This window comes from Chiloscyllium plagiosum, unplaced genomic scaffold (assembly GCF_037043375.1).
Source record: "Chiloscyllium plagiosum isolate Xiang-an unplaced genomic scaffold, Cpla_swu_hap1 HiC_scaffold_8, whole genome shotgun sequence".
NCBI classification, from domain to species: Eukaryota; Metazoa; Chordata; class Chondrichthyes; order Orectolobiformes; family Hemiscylliidae; genus Chiloscyllium; species Chiloscyllium plagiosum.
In genome coordinates, this window is record NW_028270146.1 from 77226320 (window position 1) to 77248559 (window position 22240).

Consider the following 22240-nt stretch of genomic DNA (forward strand, 5'->3'; position numbering starts at 1 on the left):
GAAATTAGTATTTACTGTTATAACTGCTGTTGTCAAACAACATCACAGCATCTAATTAAGTTAGATACATAAACTGCTGTGAATCACTCTTGAATAAAGATGTTTTAGCTTCTGTGCTTTTGTGTAAAGAAGCACTGAAAAACAAAAAAATGTTGATTGAGTACACTATGAATTATAGATATCATTAAAATAATTTCTAATGGATGTATAGCTCACTAGTATTTATCATCTAACTTACAAATGACATATATAACCATTTCAACAAGATAGCAAAGTTTAACCTGTGTCTATTCAAAAAAATGCATTTATATAGCACTTTGACAATCTCAGGCCAGCTCAAATTACTTTGTAACCAATGAAATACTTTCAAATGTGGTCACTGTTGTTATGTTAGCAGCGCAGAACAGTAAGACTCCACAAACAGCAATGTAATAATAACCAAATAATATAGTGATAATGATTAGTTGAGATATCATGAGAATCTCCCCTGATCTAATACCTGGAATCTTTTACTTGTATCTTAAAGGGAAGACAAGACCTCAGTTCAGTGTCTCAACTAAATGACTGCATCTCTTCAATATTGCATTGGAGTGGCAGCTTGGTTTTGTGTTTGAAAACCGTGATTTGAAACCAGATCCTTCAGACTCAGAGGAAAGACTGTTGTCACTGAATCACAACTAACCTATGGAAAATAATCCAATGTGAGTCACCACCTTTCCTGTGAGGGAAAACTAAGGCAAGAAAAACTTATTCTCATTTTGCTTTTATTATCTTATTATTATCTTATCTTCTGTTGTTATTATCTCAGCTTTATCAAATTTGAATACGTTCTATCAGATTTCCGTTGTGTAGCTAAAGGTAAGGCAATATCAGTGGTAATTTCATTATTCTAAAGGAATTGATCTTTGGTAGTATTTCATATTCTCAGAGGTTAAGCTGTTGTGGGAGCAAAAAAAAATGAAATAGTTGATACTGAAAGGTGTCAACATTAGGTCTCCATTAACACACTTAGAAAGCAGCACAGTAAGAAGTACTAGTACATTATAGTCTATTTTGGTACATTTATGGTCATTTTTCATATTATTATGCATTAATTTGCAATGTGCAATTCAAATAAAGCTGCACAAGAGTCATTTTTCACATAATTTAAAATCAAATTTTGTACATTCAAGTGAAGAAATTAGATCACAAAATATTCTATTTCAGTGTGTATAATAATATAGTCTATGTCAGATCCAAGAAGAAAACTTGTTCCAGTCTCTGCATGAGTACGTTGTTAATGTGTTCCCAGAGATATCTTCTGTTTGACACTTCTAGAGAAACTGAAAACACTTTTAAAAAGATTTTGAAATGTTACTACCCTATAGTTTGACACATGGAGTGTAAAAGCCATAAAGTAATGTAATCCACTTCAACAGCACAGAAACCATTACAGAATATTGAAGTGGGAAAAGAGCTTGTCTGGAAAAGAGCAAGTCAGGGTTATATAGAATTTATAGAACAAAAACAGGCCATTCAATATTCTGCACCACAATCCTCCAGTTCTATTTACATCAGCTGTCGCTCCTGCCAGGTCCTTCTGTTCCTTAAAGACCATAAAATCATAAGATGGAGAAGCCGAAGTAGACCAGTCAGCCTATTGAGTTTGCTCCACTATTCAATACAGTCATGATTAATCTTCAACTTGACTTTTCTGCCTATTTCTCATAGCTCTTGAAACCCTGTCTGATTTTAAAAAAGCCTCAACAGCCCTCTTAGTAAAGAATTCCACAGATTCACTTCGCTTTGAAACAAGAAATTCTTCCTCACCACTGTCTTGAAGCAATGACCTCTTATTCTGAAATTATGCCTCTGATCCTAGACTCCCTTACAAGGGGAAACAACCTTTTTTCATCTATCCTGTCAAGCCCCCTAAGGATCATGTATGTCTCAATAAGATCACCCCTCATTCTTCGAAATTCCAATGAGTACAGGCTTAAATTACTCTCCTCATGAGACAATCCCTCCATACCTGGGATCAGCCTAGTGAATCTTCTCTGGACTGCTGCCACTGCCATTTTATCTTTGCTTAGCTAAAGGGCCCAGAGATGTTCACAATATTCAGCTGCGGTCTGGTTAGTTGCCTTCATGTATGTTTTAAGTTACCTTAAATGCATCATTGTTGAAGTCAGTATTCTCTAAACCCTAGTTGCTGTGGTGAAAGCATCATAACTTAAACATCAAGCCGCCAGAGATGACTAATAAAAATGGAAGAAAAGATTCATAGTCTGTGGTTAAGATTAGTTAACCTTGTGGACCTGCCATTATTCCTGCAAAACTTTCCTTAAGTAGATTTAATAACAGCAGAAATGACCCATGGTTACATAGGGTTGTACATGATGTCTGGAGAAAGTAGGTTCTATCTTCTGTATTTAATGCTTTGTTACGTTTTTATGTTTCTTTGCATTGCAGTGCTGTTATACATTTGATATCTTGCAAGCCTGCGCTATTAACCAAGTTAACATTTTCAAGTCCAATTTGATCTTCTTCAGAATGAAAGCAGCGTCATTTGGATTTGAAACATTAACGTTATTTGTCTCTTCACTGTTGTTGCCAGCCTTTTCAGTTTGTTCAACACCTTCTCCTTCTTATTCAGGTATCCACCTTCCACGGTCTCTACTTTAGTTTCACTATTTATAGGTTATCTTAAGCTTTATCTTGCGATGACAGTCAGTACATAACTGAGAACCAACATGCAGTAGCTCAAAGCTCTGCATTAGCACAATATGTAAACAGTGCTCATGTACTTGATCATTCGCTCTCTTGATTTAAAAGAAGTTTGCTGGAAAATATTTGTTCAGTTACAGGCTTAGACACAATTCTATGGATGCATCAGTGAAGGTTCTGCGAAAGCACTACTGTGAAGTAATTGCTGCTCCTTTTTAATCTCTGTTGGATCACCTTGACAATTTTCATCTTGTCAGAATCTTTGTAAAAATATCAGCTGAATAGACTCACGCAGGTAGTCACCGTGCCCTTTCAAATTATTTGGTGAGGGAACTCAAAATTCAAACACCAATGCAATGGCTGGGTTTAAAAACCACTGACAAACAAGCTGCTGGTGTTTGCGGATTTCTCGCCTACTACTGGACACCTCCCCACTGCTAGCGTGTCAAACAGTTAAAATCAAGCCCACAAGGATTTTCCTCTCAATAGAGTCAACTGCACAAATCCCCAGCTCACTGCTCCTATAACTGTGTTCTGTTCTGCACAAAATTACCCACAACGTTAACCTTAATTTTGGATTAGGAGATGCCAGTGTTGGACTGGGGTGTACAAAGTTAAAAATCACACAACACCAGGTTATAGTCCAACAGGTTTATTTGGAAGCACTAGTTTTCGGAGCACTGCTCCTTCATAAGGTGGTTGTCAGAACGACAGCCACCTGATGAAGGAGCAGCGCTCCAAAAGCTAGTGCTTCCAAATAAACCTGTTGGACTATAACCTGGTGTTGTGTGATTTTTAACTAAATTTTGATCTTCACTAAAAGGCAAACAGTAAAATAAATAAACAAATGAAAAGAAGCAAAAATAATCGCATTTTTATCTAGCATATTTCATTTCTGGATGAAATTACAGCCAGTTAAGTACTTAAAGTCTAGTCACTATAGGAAAAATGGTGGTCAATTTGTAGACAGTAAACTTTCACAGACAGCAATGAGATTTTGATCAGATAATCCATTTTTGCATTTTATTATCTGTTTATGAAATATGATTGTTGGTGGTTGGCCATGGTGGTTGATTTAATGATATTAATTGAATAAAATTGGTCAGGATACATGGATAACTTCCTTATTCTTCTTTGAAATACAGCCATGATAACTTTTGTTGCCATTTGAGTAGGTATGTAGGGCCCCTGTTTAGTATCTCATCTCAAAGACAGAACTTTAGGCAAACCATTGTTCCTTCAGTACTGCACTGGAACAAAAACTGAAATTGCTGGTGAAACTCAGCACGCCTGGCAGCATATGTGGAGAGCAAGCAGAGTTAGTGTTTCGAGTCAGACCGCATGAAAAGTCAGCAATGAAGAATCAAAAGCATCAGTCATATATTTATGAATTCTGGTTAAAAAAAATGTGACTTTATCATCATAAACCAAAGGTCTTGAGAATATATTGTATGGTGCGAGTGCTCTGCCCAAAGGCGAAAGCCTAGGCTCATTGATGGGCCTGAACCATGATTTAGGCAGTTTTTTGTCAGAAGAAATTTTCTGTAGCCTTCCATTCTTGGGTGCAGCTCAACACTACAGGTCCCAATGTCTCCCTAAGTTAGATCAGGAGCTGAAGCCATGCTGCTGGTATTACAGTCGGTTCTGCTATAACGCATAGAGTCATAGAGATGTACTGTTTCTTCAACGCGAATTGGCTTTAACAAGGTTGAAAAATTTAGACCGTAATGTATAGAATGTGAACCTTCCTGACTTGTATTGGCCATAACACGATTCTGACACCATTAGTTCAAATGGAGTGGTTATTGCGTGATTTTTTTATAACGTGAGATTGCACTAGAATGGAACTGCCATGTTACATCAGAACCAACTGTATTTTTTAGCAACGGTAGCCATCTGACCAACTGAACTAACTGGTCCCATATTGTACATTACATGGCAAAATACATTATTTGACTGACCATGGTTAACACCATTCCTAATTCATTGTATTATGCACTTTAGATTTTTGGTAATGCTCTGCAGCAAATCAATTATTAACTTGCAATAATTAGTGCCTAGTCATCATTCTCAGGATGTCATTGTGCCTCACCTTCCTGAAGGAATCAGTGTGTAACAAGGCACCACCATCAAACATGTAAATGGGTGCAGTTTGAGACTTCCAGGTAATATGATACAACTAGCAGTAGTAAACAGTTTACAACTTATGTTCTCAACTTTATTTAGAATAACCCATTCTCTCTCTAGCTACAATTAAATATCATTTGATAGTATCTGCATTCCATACTCTGGAAATTTTCATTCATTTGCCCTATTGTCTTCACTTTTCTATTGAATCTCAATTCACTATTTGTTCTAATTTAGATTAAAGCAAACTATTTTGTCATCTGCTTAATAATAAAGATATCGATAGACACCAAAAAGTTCTGTCAGCACCTAACCAGTGTCATGCATTGAAGTGCGTCCTATTATATCCATATATTTTTAACTTATTAGAATTATTTATTGTGGGCAAGACAAAGCTGTTCAAAGTAATACAGGATACACCCACAAATTGAGAAACTGAAGGTAAAACACTGACAACAATAAAATGGAAAGTTTGTATCATTGTGTGAATTAGGTTACTGAAGGCTAAATTATATTGTTTACCCTAAAACACAAAGTAGGCAGAGAATGTCAATCTGTTTTGCATAAATGTCCAATCAATTTTGAAGTCTTTTTTGACGTTCCTGTGGGTTATTTAAGGATGAGTGAGAATTCGAAAAGGTCAATGAGTAGTCAGTATTAAAATATGAGTATCAGTGATGGGTGTGAACCCTAACAACGTTGAATGTTCTTCTGAATTATTATTAGTTGTTAGCTCCACTTCTTTCTTTAAAAAATAGCTTTTAGACTAGATAACAATTATATGAAGTGAAAGTTGTTGGTTGCAGATATATGTCGGGAACTTTGAGGAAAAGAAGTCTTGACATTTTATTAGTTTATTTACCACAAGATTTCAGAAGAGGAACACAAAATGAAGTGAAGAAGGCGTTTGGTATGCTTTCCTTTATTGGTCAGAGTATTGAGTACAGGAGTTGGGAGGTCATGTTGCGGCTATATAGGACATTGGTTAGGCCGCTGTTGGAACATTGTGTGCAATGCTGGTCTCCTTCCTATCGGAAAGATGTTGTGAAACTTGAATGGGTTCAGAAAAGATTTACAGGGATGTTGCCAGGGTTGGAGGATTTGAGCTATAGGGAGAGGCTGAGCAGGCTGGGGCTGTTTTCCCTGGAGTGTCGGAGGCTGAGGGGTAACCTTATCGAGGTTTACAAAATTATGAATGGCATGGATAGGGTAAACAGGCAAAGTCTTTTCCCTGGGATTGGGGAGTCCTGAACTAGAGAGCATAGGTTTAGGGTGAGAGGAGAAAGAGACCCTAAAAGAGACCTAAGGGCAACTTTTTCACACAGAGGTTGGTACATGTATGAATGAGCTGCTAGAGGAAGTGGTGGTAGCTGGTACAATTGCAACATTTAAGAGGCATTTGGATGGATATATGAATAGAAAGGGTTTGGAGGGATATGGGCCGGTTGCGGCAGGTGGATCTAGATTGGGTTGGGATAGCTGGTCGGCATGGACGGGTTGGACCGAAGGGTCTGTCTCCATGCTGTACAACTCTGTGACTCTATGTATCTTTGGCATTTGTAAATTTTTTTCACAATCCCTTAGTGAACTCATCAAGATCACAAAGCATTTCACACATGGAGTGATTATCCATAACACAAAAATAGCAGCTATGTATACACAGATGTAGTCCCTGATATCAGTTAGCAGCAACAGGCCACAGTAATCATTTGTGCATGAATTGCTGATGGCACCAGGTTGGAGGTGGGGTTGGGAGGGTGGGGGATTGGTGGGAGGAGGGGAGCTGAGGTAGAGGCAGGCACTGATGATGTACAGCTTCCTCTTCCTGGGGCGTCTGGGGAGTAGGTCTCCTCAGCCCGCCCTTCTCTGTTCTCGCCCTGACACTTGGCCCTCTCAAGCCCTGTGCTGTCTGAAGAGGGATCCTGCCCCTAGCTGGAAGGCCATGCCTGGGGAGGGGATAGGGCTGCTGCTGCACTTGATGCACTCACAACCTATAGCTTTCCTTACTTTCACTGTCAAAGAAGGAATGATCCACCTTCTGTTCCTGGTTTGTGTTGCTATCCTAGGAATGCCACTCTAACAGTGACAATATCAGGCTTCAGTGTTGGACCTGCCTTTTGAAGGCCTCACAATTTGACACTCATCACTGATAATCAATGCAGGAAATGATTCAGGCTGCTAAGTCTTAAATTCTTCTTTTGATTGTACACACTTCAGGCAGCTGTTTGAGAGTGGCTGTTGCTTTCCACTGCTCCTGAGTTTAGACCATTAAATATTGCTCATAGTACTGCAGATGTAATCTCACCAGCACCTTGTATGGTTGCAGTAAGATTTCTCTACTCTTATACTCCAACTATCTTAAAATAAGGGCCAACATTAGCCTTCCTGAATACTTTCTCCTTTCCAAAATGAGTAACTTCAGATGTTTGTATCACTCTTACAAGCTGCCTTTCCACCTTTGTGGTGTCTGCAAATTTACTTACAGTACATTCGCTTCCTTCCTCCAACTCATTAATCGATATGGTTAACAGTTGCAATCCCATCCCTGTGGAACCCCATTGGTCACAGATCACCAGTATGAAAAGGAACATTTATCCACATTACTTGTTTCCTGCCATTAGCCCATTCTCTATCTATGTAAATATACTACCTCTAATACACTACCTCTTCACACATATGTGTTCAATGCATCACCAAGAGGTTGCATTTTCAGCAATTATAGCCTTTTGAATATTCTTTTTCCAAATGGCATGATGCTCACCAACCACAACTTACGCATGTATTCCAGCCATCAGTCTTGCTAGCCACAATGTGAACGTTTCATACCAGTTTCATTCATGATATTAAGCCAGAGTTTTGTTGACAAGATAATGGCTGATGGTGCTCAGTGCCATTTATGCTTCATTTGTACAGAAATTTAACTAAGAAGATGAGTGGTCAAATGCAAATATCCTACAGTTGCATTGTTCTATCAATACCTTTTTTATGAATGACAGTGTGTTCTCTATTTCACCGCTGAAATACTTTTGAATGTGAAATTTGCACCACAGAAGCAAATAAATCCATCACAGGTATTTAGGGCTTGTAATTAGCAGTGCAACTATGCATTGATGTAGTTAATTATGATCACTTTGTTCATCATCAACTACTTCAAGTATGTAGGCTTGTTCATTCAGATTTTGGAGTTTTTGAGGGAAATTCTAAAAATGTCAAATTTAAACTTTTTTTTAGAGCTATTCCTCTTGTTTCATTTTATTCTCAATTCAATCTTCTTTCTCCCTAAATATTTCTCTTTTTCTACCTGATTTAATTTTAAATACGACCTTTTAATTTACCCTCCTGCTTAGTTATTCTGCTTTATTGATTAAACCTCATTGATTTTGTAGAGACCTTTATAGATCTCAGATCCCAGTTGTTCTGTTACCTTCACTGCACTATTGCAGGTTCACACATTAAATAACTTTGTGGATTAAATTCTCTGAGCTAGAAGTTAAAGGGAAATGTCTACCCAATAGAACACGCTGTTTGATGTATATTACAGTGATATTTAGTCCATTATCTGCTCAGAAACACTGACTATTTCCACAGGGAAATGGAAAATCTTCTTCAAGCACATTGAAAGTAACACATGGGGATTTCCACAAAAAAATTAAATGTGACTGAGTTGTGCTGTTTTCGTAACCTTTTCTTTCAACAAAATGTTATTCAGAAGGCTATTATTTTGCATCTTGTGAAGTCCTCTCATGTTTAAAATTTAGTAAGTGCATAACTAAGGGCAAACTCAAGTAGTTGATTTATGTCAATTTTTTTTTACCTTGTAATCAAAAAAAGTAAAAAAAAAAAAATTGTCACAGGCAAATATTGCATAAAGTAGTGGTTCTTGATGGGTTGATGTTCAAGTTGCATTGACTCCACACATTTTATTGAAGTCTCTTTTTGAATGTGAAATTTGCACCACAGAAGCAAATAAATCCATCACAGGTATTTAGGGCTTGTAATTAGTAGTGAAACTATGCATTGACAGTAGTAAATAAGGAGTTCTGCTTGAGATTTTGCAGGGAGAAGATGTATCTATACCAATTCCCTAAAGTCCTCGTAATCGTGTCCAACTAAATATAGTTGTACTTATTGCAATCATGCAACAAATCTTCTTAGTAACTAAGGATAGTGTAGCACTGCATGGTGACATATATCCCACTGCTAATCATAAAATGAGCACAATTTAAAACAAGGACAAACAGTGAGCTACACCTGTATCCACCATCACTAAAGAGGTGTCAAGTGGTACCAGGTACCAGGAGTGATTATCTTGAAAATGTGACATCTTTGCAGTGATGTGAATCTGACCCCCATTAGAAGGAGAAGAACTCCAGAAGATGCAGAAAGGAAAGAAAATCAGCATGTACATTTAACACTTTAAGAGTGTTATTGCTTTAAGAAGAGTTAGATGGTCAGTCAGCAGCTGAAATATGATTACTGACAGAGACAGACTGCAGCAGCCATGAAAGTCGTAAAACAGCAAGTTCAGCACTCCAAATACAAAGTTTCACCAATAATTTTGCAAAGGGGACAGACTAAAAGACAGTGTATTTGGGAAAGACAGAAAAGCCAGCCCCCCCATAGGAAAAATCAGAGGCTGATTTTTATTCATTTGCGGGATGTGGACATTTATGACTAGGTCAGCGTTTATTGCGCTTACCTAATTGCTGTTGAGAAGGTGGTGGTAAGCTGCCTTCTTAAATCACTGCAGCACATTTGCTGTAAGTACACCCACAATGCAATAAAGGAGAGAGTTTTAAGATTTTTGACCTAATAACAATTAAAGAACCCCGATATAGTTCCAAGACGATGATGTGGAGATGTATCATTGTAGAAAAGACTGTTGTTACTCTATTGCTGCTTTACTTAAGTGGTGCACAAGGACATTGTGGATTGATTAGCTTTGCACTTTTACTGCTTCATTGTATCTCAGTTAAATATCTGTTTTTAAAGCCCAATAATTCATCATGTGTGAAAGCTGTTACAACTAGTCCATGGGCAAGGATCCTCAATTCATTATGGTTTTAGATGACACACCCCAGAAATGATTATGCTCCCAGGTTAAGCAGGAGGTACTAGATCTCCTTCTTTATCCAGATACATCCCACTCATTTCAGTTAGTCATAACCAAGCTAACTTAACACATAAATCCCTTCCCACATGGATAAATTTCCAAATTTCATTGTATTTATACTTTGAAAGGAACCAATTTAACCAAGCTCCTGAGGTTTAAAGATGGATAGTTTATTAGGTACTAAAATGTACCGATGAATAATAAAAAAACAACAAACTTGCATATGGATTAGAAATGAGAAGTGAGACAACACATAGCAGTTAAGATAAAAAGATATACAAATCAGTCTTTGGGTTCTGTGTGAGGAATAGAGGGCGGATCATAGTTGAGTTAAGTTGGGTGATTTTGGTAGCTCTGATTTCAACAATTGAGCTGTTTGTCTGGATCTTACTGGTTCTGCAAGTTAGCAAAAGGGAGTTGTCCTGTTTCCTTTTCAACAGTGCTTTGTTGGTTTATGACTTGCTTCTTGCAAGCAGCAAGAGAAACTTTCTTCTTCTACCTTTGCCAGAGCAGAGGTGCATATTAAATGATCTTAGCAGCTGTAACCTTTGAAGCTTACACTAGCCCATAGAGCACCGTACTATCACATCAACGCCAAGACTGCAGTTGTATATTTTAACCTCTTCTCATGTGTATTCCTGGAAATGGAAAATGCAAACATATCTTTCACAGAAATTGTTTCTTTCACCTCATATCATGTCCACTGTCTGGGACATAATTCTCAGGAGATAGTATTTGCTGAGGTGATAATCGACCTCCATTATTTCTGCAACAGTAGGACATGATACTTCCGTTTTTGAATTGTGACTCTTCCTTTGAGGTGTTTCTGCCTGAAGTTCATTGACACTTTCTAGGTGCGACATTCGATACATTCTCTCAGGACTGAATATAATCCTGCTGGAATTTTCCCGATAGTCACAGAATTATAGAATTATATTCTCAGAATTTACATTCCATGCCACTTTGGCTTGTAGTCCTTTACATTATGCTCTTTCACAGAAAGATCATCTTACTTACAAGTTCAGCATGTCTGTCAGTAATTCCAGGCCTGCTGTTGTGACAAACAAAATAGATGTGTGAGCTAATCTTCTACAATAATGGAGCTGCAAAATACACAATGCATTATGCTACCAGTTTTTATTTTGATATATTTAATATAGAATCCCGACAGTATAGAAACAGACAATTCAGCTCATTGACTCCACACCTACCATTCAAAGAGCATTACACCCAGACCCAACCCATCCCTGTATTTCCCATGGCTAAAAACCTAACGTGTACATCTTTGGACTCCAGGAGGAATCTGGAGCACCCAGAGGAAACAAACACAGACTCTGGAGAATGTGCAAAGTCACCCAAGGGTGGAATCGAGCGCAGGTCCCTGGCACTGACAATGCTAACCACTGAGCCACCATGGCACCCAATATGTGGAAGTAATGCTTGTCCAAGAGCTTAATGCACCTACGTAATAGCAAAATGAATACTGTAATTAATACAAAGAAATGAGGAAAACATTCTCCACAAATAAGATGCCATAAGTAACAGCCTCAGGAATTGTTGTTAAATTTGGTATTCTCTGGAGGTAAACTTTGAGGAAGTGATGTTGTCTGTGATACTAGGTAAACTACATTAATACTCTCTGGCATGTCAACCTTGATTATGAACTTAAGCATTTTATGGAGCTTAGACACACACATAAAAATGCTCCAACCCATGTTGACTTGACATACAAGAAAATTGTGTGGCATGGCAGACACAATATAAATGACAAAGAAATGGGCATATCTGGTTAAATTTAGCTTTCCCCTGATGGCTAACCAAATGAACAGCCTAGCTCATGGGTGAAATGAAGACACTAGTGGATAAAGGCCCTAACAAGAACCCTTGTGAATGACAGATCACAAATTGGGAAGAAAAGGGATCAACAATTGGGATTCAGTAAGGAAGCAATTGGTTGGGGTGGTTGTGGTGAAATTTGCAAAAAAGAAGAGGATGAACAGTCAACAATTAGGATGGAAAGGAAGAATTAAACTCATTAGGAATTGGAAGAGCTGGATGGAGGAGAAGATTAGCAGTCAGCAAAGTAATTATTCAAGACATTTGCAATCAGGTGGTCTCAGAGTAGATTAGAGATCAGAACTGGGGGAAGTCAAAAGCTTTCTTGGGGGCTGTGGAGGGGGAGAAGTCCTGTTCCACCGGGCCCACACAGAGTGGTGAAAAAGATACTTACATTTTGAAGCCAAAATTTCCCACTTGACTTCACTGTTCACAGCCAACTTCAAATTAGAACTCTAGCTGCACTGGATGAGGCTAATTTAAAAAATGAGTGTCTCGCCTCTAAGGAACACTTAGATGCTCTGACAAACAGAGGAGGAGGTGCCGGATGTCTTGAAATGTATAAAAGTGGATAAGTCCCCAGTACCTGATCAGGTGTAGCTAAAGAAAAGATTGTTGGACCCCTTGCTGAGATATTTGTATCTTCGATAGTCATAGGTGAGGTGCCGAAAGACTGGAGGTTGGCTAACGTGGTACTACTACTTAAGAAAGGTGGTAAGGAAAAGCCAGGGAGCTATAGACTGGTGAGCCTGACGTTGGTGGGGGAAAGTTGTTGGAGGGAATCCTGAGGGACAGGATTCACATGTATCTGGAAAAGCAAGGACTGATTAGGGATAGTCAGCATGGCTTTGTGTGTGGAAAATCATGTCTCATGAACTTGATTGAGTTTTTTGAAAAAGTAGCAAAGAGGATTGATGAGGGCAGAGTGGTGGACATGACTTCAGTAAGGCATTCGCCAAGGTTCCCCATGGGAGACTGATTAGCAAGGTTAGATCTCATGGAATACAGAGAGAACTAGCCATTTGGACTAGAGGGTGGTGGTGGAGGGTTGCTTTTCACATTGGAGGCCTGTGACCAGTAGAGTGCCACAAAGATCAGTGTTAGGTCCACATCTTTTTGTTATTTATATAAATGATTTGGATGTGAACATAGGAGGTACAGTTAGTAAGTTTGCAGATGACACCAAAGTAGGAGGTGTAGTAGACAGCGAAGAATGTTACCTCAATGTACAATGGGATCTTGATCAGATGGGCCAATGGGCTGAGGAGTGGCAGATGGAGTTTAATTTTGATAAATGTGAGCTGCTGCATTTTGGAAAAGCAAATCATAGCAGGACTTATACACTTAATGGTAATGTTGCTGAACAAAGAGACTTTGGAGTGCAGGTTCAGAGTTCCTTGAAAGTAGAGTCGCAGGTTGATAGATAGTGAAGAAGGCATTTGGTGTGCTGTCCTTTATTGGTCAGAGTATTGAGTTCAGGAGTTGGGAGGTAATGTTGAGGCTGTACAGGACATTGGTTAGACCACTTCTGGAATATTGTGTGCAATTCTGATCTCCTTCCTATTGCAAGGATGTTGTGAAGCTTGAAAGGGTTCAGAAAGGATTTACAAGGATGTTGGTTGAAACTTTATTGCTGGAACAGCACAGCAGGTCAGGCAGCATCCAGGGAACAGGAGATTCGACGTTTCGGGCACAGGCCCTTCTTCAGGACCTGTGCCCGAAACGTCGAATCTCCTGTTCCCTGGATGCTGCCTGACCTGCTGTGCTGTTCCAGCAATAAAGTTTCAACTTTGATCTCCAGCATCTGCAGACCTCACTTTCTCCTTTACAAGGATGTTGCCAGGGTTGGAGGATTTGGGCTATAGGGAGAGGCTGAATAGGCTGGGACTGTTTACCCTGGCATGTCGGAGGTTGAGGGTTGACCTTATAGAGGTTTATAAAATCATGACAGGCATGGATAGGATCGATAGACAAAGTCTTTTCCCTGGTGTGGGGGAGTCCAGAACTAGAGGGCATAGGTTTAGGGTGAGAGGGGAAAGATATAAAAGAGACCTAAGGGGCAACTTTTTCACACAGAGGGTGGTGCGTGTATGGAATGAGCTGCCAGAGGAAGTGGTGGAGGCTGGTACCATTGCAAAATTTAAAGGGCATCTGCATGAGTATATGAATAGGAAGGGCTTGGAGGGATATGGGCCAGGTGCTGGCAAATGGGTCTAGATTGGGTTAGTATATCTGGTCAGCATGGACAAGTTGGACTGAAGGGTCTGTTTCCATGCTGTACTTCTCTATGACTCTATTCACCTCAGTAACCATGACTGGTGAGGTAGAGTATTGGAGTCATGTTTCAAGCTGTTCAATTTAGAATGCCTCACTGATTCTTTCTCTCACCTACCTTGAGAAATAACCAAGTGACCCTTATCTCTCATGGGTATTCTCCAACGCTGTCCATTCCATTCTTTATTTTAAGCTTTTGAAGTTCAGTTGTGGCTTCTTCTCATTGCTACTTTCTGATTTTCATCCTTTTTCACTTAGGTAACTTTGCCGATTGCTTTATGAAACTTGACACTTCACCTTGATTATCATAATGTAAGGAAAGGAAGAAACTATCCTCAAGTTATCAATGCTGCAATAATAGGTGAATTGCTTTTAAACGTAGAAAGTATTTGAACAGGAAGGGATCCATGTTAATCTGAAGAAGTGACCAGGTTATAAGCAACAGTTGGTTTGTTAAATGAGAATTCTCTGAGGAAGTAATCAGCTAGATAAAGTGAATAATCTAATGGGTGGAATTTACATCAACCTTTGGAAGACAATTGCTAGAGCTCCACCATTTAGAGTTTTTGGGCTATTTAGGCTCCTGGAATTGATGGCAAGGCTTACAATGCATTCGGATAGTGCACTGGAAACAAAGTCCTGGTCTTCTTGGAGTAATCACAAAAGTCCAATCTATCTGATTTCTGTACTGCAAATTACTATTTATCACAAGGAATTAGAATTTGGCTACAGGTAAAATGTTATATACTGTCAGCATATAACACTTAATTAAAGCTCTACTACATTTATAGATGCCCCTTACATACAGACAAACAAACAGATAGGTTATGGTTAAAGGGGAAAGACTGGAAAGATAGTTCAGTGGTGTTTGTTCCCAAGTTCTATTGTTAAGGTGATCCATATGACACTTCCATTGGCTAGCGCATTGCCTCATCGTCTTTCTCCAGATGTTTCCACTGGTTGATAAGAGACACAAGGTGGCCAATTCACTTGTGAAAAGTCTCTGACTCATTAGGTTTACAATGAGCTTTTATAGCTGAGAACAAGGAAATCGCTCCCAGTCTGGACAAAGTCAGAAGTCATACAACACCAGGTTATAGTCCAACAGATGTAGTGTGATTGGTGTTGTGTGACTTCTGAGTTTGTCCACCCTAGTCCAGTAGTGGCATCTCCACGATCTAGGGAAGAGTTGAACACTTCTCTCTTTCTCTCCCTCTCTCTCGCTCTCTCTCTCTCGCTCTGTCATTCCCAGCTCCAATCAATTCAATGGTGTGAGAACCAATCACACAGTGTTTGGCAGGCAAAACATCTCTGTCATTGACAACTGGTCACTAGTCCATACATCAGTCAATTGCTATTCCAGCAAAGGCTGCATCTGAACATCCGCTCAGCTTGAAATCATCTGCACCTCAAAATCCAATTACTGCTATTCAAATAGTTGTTGGAATGATGCCTGTCATTAGTGTTAAATTATTTGCTTTCAAAACTGCAGTCAATCATTCTAAAAATGCTTTTTTAAATATTTTTTTCATTTCAATCCACACTCTTAAAAACACAAAAGGAATAGACATAGTCCATACACAAGTTAGTTAGGTCAATTGTAACTAGTTTAATAGAAGTGGTAGGAAAATCTATCATTGAAGAAGCAGTAACTAAAATATTCTTTACTAATTATTAGAAGTCTTTCAGAACTGACTAAATAAGGATAATGCATTAGGTGTAAAGGTCCTGCATTCTTTAGAACTTCCTTGATTTCATTCTATTGAATTCAACAGAATTAAAATAAGGTGAGAAGGATAAAGGATATGTGATCAAGTCACATTACCATCCAAACTGTGTAAATGGAAATCTTCCGAGAGGCTTAATTGAATTCAAACAAATGTTTCACAGATTTCCTCATTTCAAGCAGACTAGCAAGGGAGCATAAAATTCAGAGCGGATAATTTGGCTGAATAGATTGAGGTCTAGCATGACACTAGATGACAGGGTGCGAGCCCTGGGAAACATCACTATAAACCACCCTCGGGCTACCAACAGCAACCATTAACTACTCCTGTCTATTTCCTGTCACTCAGCCAGTTTTGTATCCATTTTGTTACTGTCCCATTTATTCTATGAATTCTAACTTTTCTCACAAATCTGTGGTGTGGTCTGGTATCAAATGCCTTGTAGGATTCCATGCATACCCCATCAACAGCCTCATATCAACCCACTGTTACCTTGTCAAAATACTCAAGTAAGTTACTTAAACATCATTTCCCCTTATCAAATCCATGAAATTTCCTGAATGAATCTAAATTTGTCCACATGACTATTAATATTGTCCTAAATTATTGTTTCTAGAAGTCGTTGTATCACCTGATCCTGGGCCCTTGTTATATTAACTTAACCCACGCAGTAGGATTTTATAATCTGCCAGTTTTACGTCCCAGCTGACTGAATTCTGCATTGTAGATTATGTTATAACTACACCCAATGGTAGCTTGTTTAATTCCCATTCTTAAATGTCGGTAAGTAATAAAAGAACACAGTTTATCTTTCAAGACACTTGAATCATTCAGATGGGAAGAAATTTGTGGCTGCATTAATGCAGTGATATGTTTTTGGGCAAGGACAAGGTTAGCTGTCAAGTTTAAATGATAAGGCATCACGACTGGATAAGATGTATCCCAAGTATAATGAGAATGGTAGATGGGAAATTACAGAGACACATTTTCCTTAGATTTAATTGTGTCGGAGGTAAACTGCAAACATTACAAAGTTAATAAGCACCTCTTCCACAGGACATTTAGCAAGTGGAATAAACTCCCAACAGAAAAAGAAATTGGAATGACATGCATTGAGAATCAGTATAGATGGTCATGGAGATATTTAACAACATTACTTTTCTTATTTTTCTCACTGGAAGTTGGGAAACGTAAATTAAAGATCTCTCAAGCAAAGGATCAAGAGATGGTGGAAAGGAAGTCCATGATCGAGCAACTGTAGAAGAATTCTTATCGAACACACTTGCATCAGGTTTTGCATGGCTTTGTATATTTTTGATACTTTTGTACATTGTTTGACTGATGTCTTGAGAAAGTAGAGGTTCCCACCCATATTTCCCTATCAAAGATTATCTGGGAAATGGAGCTTTGTCTTTGCTTCCAAATCCATACAACTCTGTGGCTGATCTTTAGAATTATCTGGAAGAATATACAGTTGGCAGTTTACAAGCCATATATCGGATTTCACCAATATTAGCCTGAGATCAGAAACAACAAGATAACTGAAATACTAGATCTTGAGAACTGAGGTTCAAAGTGACACAGCCTCTTTCAAAATAAAGATTACAGGAAACATTTTCCACTTTTATTAATTATTAAATCTCAAGAGGAATATTTGTATCTTCTAATAATTAACTCCTTCATGAAGGAAGGGCATAAATTTTAGGTTGGGAATGGAATCAATCTAAGCAAAAAACTTTCTGGAATGTGGTCATTCTTGTCATGCTATGATGAAGGAAGATGGTCTAAAGAGAATAGTTTGTTAAAATCAATGGTGAACATATAGAGATTAAAAGGATTTTTGGCTTTTTAAAAATGTTTTTGGAGATTGGGGAATGTTTACAAGAAGTTGTCCCTTGAGAAATTAAATTGACAAGATAGACTGCATATGGTCAATGGAAAGAGTTATTTTGATGGGTCTATTGCTTTTGCCATTATGCTTTTTTCTTAACTCTTCAAAGGTGTTAGCCTAGAAATGCTATAGTGCTATACCCTATTTTCAGATGTTCCATGTGTACCTATGTCTTCAATAAAGTGGGCAGCAAATGTTATTATAAAATTGGAACCATGAAATCTGTCATATTAATATAGGCAACCACCACAAATCTGAAACAGATATTATTCCCTTTGTATATTAGAATAAGAATAAGGGGCCTAATACCTGCTTAAGTTTTCACCCATACTCTCTCACACCTCACATATCAGCACTGGAGAAAACTAGCTCTGTGGGCAATCTCTGGGAATAGATAACCAGTTGCAAGTTTGTTTGTCTTTGAACCACAGTGACTCTACAATCATGTTTACATCTAGTCTTGCATCTCTTTGGAGATAGCAATGAGTTTTACCTAATGCCAAAGTAAGGACTTAAACTAATGTAACACATTAGTGCCAGCTATTTATATCCCTCCACTTATATGCCTTCACTATCATGACTGTCACACTCTCCCAATAACCACCACAAATATCCTTGATAATTCTCTACACTACTCATCCTCCTGGTCACTCAATTCCTCTTTTTGAGGACTTAATTGAGGGTTGAGACCAGTGATGCAAAAAATCAAATATTTGAGGCCTTTCCTTTGACAAGCTTCCTTGAAGTCTGTCCTATTAATGTCTGCGATTTGCTAGATCAAAATGATAATGAGGGCTGCCGCCCAACATAAGGGTGTGCCTTGGACTTAGCTTTTTAGACTGGTCTCCCTGCTATAGGAAGGATGTTCTGAAACTTGAAAGGGTTCAGAAAGGATTTACAAGGATGTTGCCAGGATTGAAGGGTTTGAGTTATAGGGAGAGACTGAAAAGACTGGGGCTATTTTCCCTGGAGTGTCGGACACTGAGGGGTGGCCTTACCGAGGTTTATAAAGGGTAAATAAACAAGGCCTTTTCCAAGGGGTGAGGAAGTCCAAAACTGGATGGCATAGGTTTAAGGTGAGAGGGGAAAGATTTCAAAGGGATTTAAGCGACAACTTATTCACACAGAAGGTGGTGCAAGTATGGAATGAGCTGCCTGCGTAAGTGTGGAGGCTGATACCATTACAACATATAAAAGGCATCTGGATAGGTATATGAAGAGAAAGGGTTTAGGGGCCAAATGCTGGCAAATTGGACTAGATTTATTAGGATATTTGGTTGGCATGAACAAGTTGGACTGAAGGGTCTGTTTTCATGTTGTACTTCTCTATGAATCTATGACTCTACACACCTCCATATATGCTTATTTTGCACTTGTGCTATCTGTTACTTCTCTGTATACTTTCTTCATCCTAATACTCCTAGTAATTTCACAGCTATACAAATGATCAATCTGAGTCAGTTTAGATTAGAATAAGTTTTAAACAACGGAAAAATTGCTGTGGAAAACAAATGGATTTGTTTAATGTAAAACTTCAAATTCATTTCAATGCCAATAATGTATAATTTTGATTACAGGCATTAATTCAAAAGTCTGGATATTATACATAATCAAGAAACCTAAATATTATTTTGATTAAGCTACAGCTACTGCAAACTACATAAATTTTCACCTCCTATTCTGCCATTTACTAAATACCATTTGTAATTTTACCATTGGTGGCAAATTTTAAATTTATATATTCTGAGTCTATGAAAAATGACAACTAAAAGAACACTTACAAATTGGTAATTTTTTTGCAGACTACCTGAGGTTAATGTCCCTTGTAATTATCATTCCATTTCCATGCGTAATGTCAGCAAACATTATTCCCTTTGCTTGTTACAGCATGTTAAAGGTATGGCAGTGTTTTATTTGCATACAAGATTAGAAATAGGCAGACTTTACAAAGACTAGCAAACACTTCTGCCCCTTCAGACCAGCAGCTACTTCCTGGCTGCGGGGATGATAAAATCTCAGAACACCGGTCGGAAAGTTGCATCACTCTTAAATTTCCTTTGAAGACACATTAGCAACAGCATTGGCAGAGGATTCAGTTGTTGCACAAGCAGCATGAGATGAACTTCATTTTATTGTTTGCACTATTGCATGAGCGATGAGATACCAACAAAATGCAACATTTCAGCCCACGGATAATATGGGAACATTAGAGGGATTCAAAAAAACTCGGTGAGTTAAAATTAGCTTGTACTTCCTTATCTTGCAATCGTATTTGTAGCTATTTTAATCCCACAGCTCAAGAAAAAGTTAAAAATCACACAACACCAGGTTATAGTCCAATAGGTTTATTTGGAAGCACTAGCTTTCAGAGTGCTGCTCCTTCATCGGGTGGTTCTGGAGAATAAGATCATAAGACACTGAATTTAAAGCAAACGTTACAGCGTAATGCAACTAAAATTACATATTGAAAAAGATCTGGATTGTTTGTCAAGTCTTTCATCTTTTAGAATGAACATGTTGGTTTCAGTTCTTTCATATGTAAATCCCAGAACTTTTTTTAAAGTTACATTCTCAAGTGAAATTTAACAATAGATGCCATGTGGTCTCAGATAATGCACTGATGATGTGAGGTGCCCTGCGTGAGGTTTAATGTGCCTCAATGTTCAGACTGACTCTATTTCTAAAAAAGGGATTTACAGAATCTTACATGGATTCATGCAGTTTTGAGCAAAATAAAATATTATTCTGCAAGTACAAATTCACCCCACAAACTTATATGTGTGTGTTGCATGTTGATGTGTGTGTGGGGGGCAGTTTAAGTGTCTATGAGAGAGTGTGTATATGTGTATATGTGTATGTATGTGAGTGTAAAGGGGTAAAAGTCTGTGAGGTGAGTATGTGTGTGTGAGAGAGAGTGAGGGAGACAGTGTGTAGTGCAGTGGGGTAACCTTGACATGAACCCAAGGTCCCATGGGTACCAAACTCGGCTATCAGCCTCTGCTCGGCCACTTTGCATTTCTGGAAAAGGGTTATCTTTGTTATGGCTAGTTTTACTCTTTGATGATGATAACATTCTTGAACTGCTTCAAATTGCATTTCATCTTTTCATTTTGTCACATAAGTAGAATTTTTATTCTACAACAATATTCCTGTTGTAGACTTTTCATTTAATTTCATTAATTGCAGTCAAAAACAGTTTTCATCTAATGTAGAAACAGGAATAGGCCATTTTGCCCATCAAGCCTATTTATTAAACCATGGTTTCACTGTATCATGATAAAAACTACATCTCCTTGGTTCCATAACTCTTAACACCCTTGCCCAACAAAAATGGATCAATTTCAATTTTGAATTTTGCAATTGTGCTAGTGTCAGCAGCTTTTTTAGGACGGGCATTCTGTGTATCTTGATAATTTAATGGTTCAGAAAATGCAAATGCTGCAAAGAATTTTATGTTGTTTACTATTTTAATCCACTGCATACCTGAAAGGCTGACATAGAGAGTTATGCTGAGAGGCTAAACTCAAATCAGACAATTTGCCATATTCAGAATTATTAGAATAGTTTTTTAGGGATGTGGAATTTACATTGATTTTAAAGGAGCCTGAACTGCAAATGACTTGTCCCCAATCCCCTTACCTCAAAAGAGAGACTCGTGGGAGTTTTCCCATTTTGAGATAGAACAATTGTGGATTTGGAGGTACAGTGATTTGCAGACTACACAACTGGACTTATTTTTAAATACTGTTTCAGCCTTATAACCTCAGTTGCTTGAGATTAAAACATTTTTAAAGTAACTCTACCTTTAATAGTATAAAGTATTCCTGCAAGTGGCGGCTCCGTAACTGAGTTTTCACAACCTGCTGATATTTGAAAACTTTATATTTTCACCAATTTAAACTTCTGAACCTTAAAATCAATGTTTATTCTTGGGGTCACTCAACATTAGGAAGTACTGTTTGATATGAATTATGTTCTTAAACTTATATAGAGGCATGTTTCATATCAATGAACATTCTAATGATTGGCCACTGACCTGAAACATTAACTCATTTATTCTCTCCGCAAATGCTACCAGACCTGTTGATTATGTCCAGCATTTTCTGTCTTTAGTTTAAAACAAATTCATTTCTGAGTGTTAATAAGATCAATGCTTTTCTCATTGTTAGTATGTGGTTGACTTTGCTAATTTACATACTATTTCAGTGTTGTAATCAGAGTTCAGCCTTCATTATAAAACATCTTGCTAAACTTGTTTGGTAGTTTCATTTTCTCTGGAATTGACGTAAATGATGTCCACAGTGTATTCTTCAAATCTATACCTTAACTAACAGGTGGTGTTTTGCGAGGGCACCAGTTTTTCCACAAGTCTATCATAAATAATTCTTTCACATGTTACTGCAAACAATGTGAACTGTATCTTCAATCAATACATTTAAAATTAGGCCAAGGGTTTTTCCCATCTCCTTTCCAACCCCATCTGTATTCTTTCCTGATGTTTAATGCCTATAAGTGAAATGGAGCTCATCAGTGCAGGTGCCGACAGAACTTTAATTTCATTTTTTA

General features: G+C 38.1%; 1 protein-coding gene across 3 annotated transcripts in view; it reads left to right on the forward strand.

Annotated features, from left to right (window-relative positions):
* The first annotated feature begins 535 nt into the window (after window positions 1–535).
* LOC122553731 (RAS guanyl-releasing protein 1-like) overlaps window positions 536–22240 on the forward strand; it is a 134078-nt gene continuing 112373 nt past the window's right edge. Inside the window, exon 1 of one of the 3 annotated variants that reach the window (XM_087990021.1) lies at window positions 536–736. Coding sequence is in view for 1 of the 3 variants with exons in the window: in XM_043697994.2 (XP_043553929.1) it covers window positions 19830–19903 (74 nt within the window). In the remaining 2 variants the exon portion in view is untranslated. Of the gene's footprint in view, window positions 737–16945; window positions 17075–19694; window positions 19904–22240 lie in introns of those variants that run through there. The other 2 variants (XM_043697995.2, XM_043697994.2) reach the window with 2 other exon arrangements.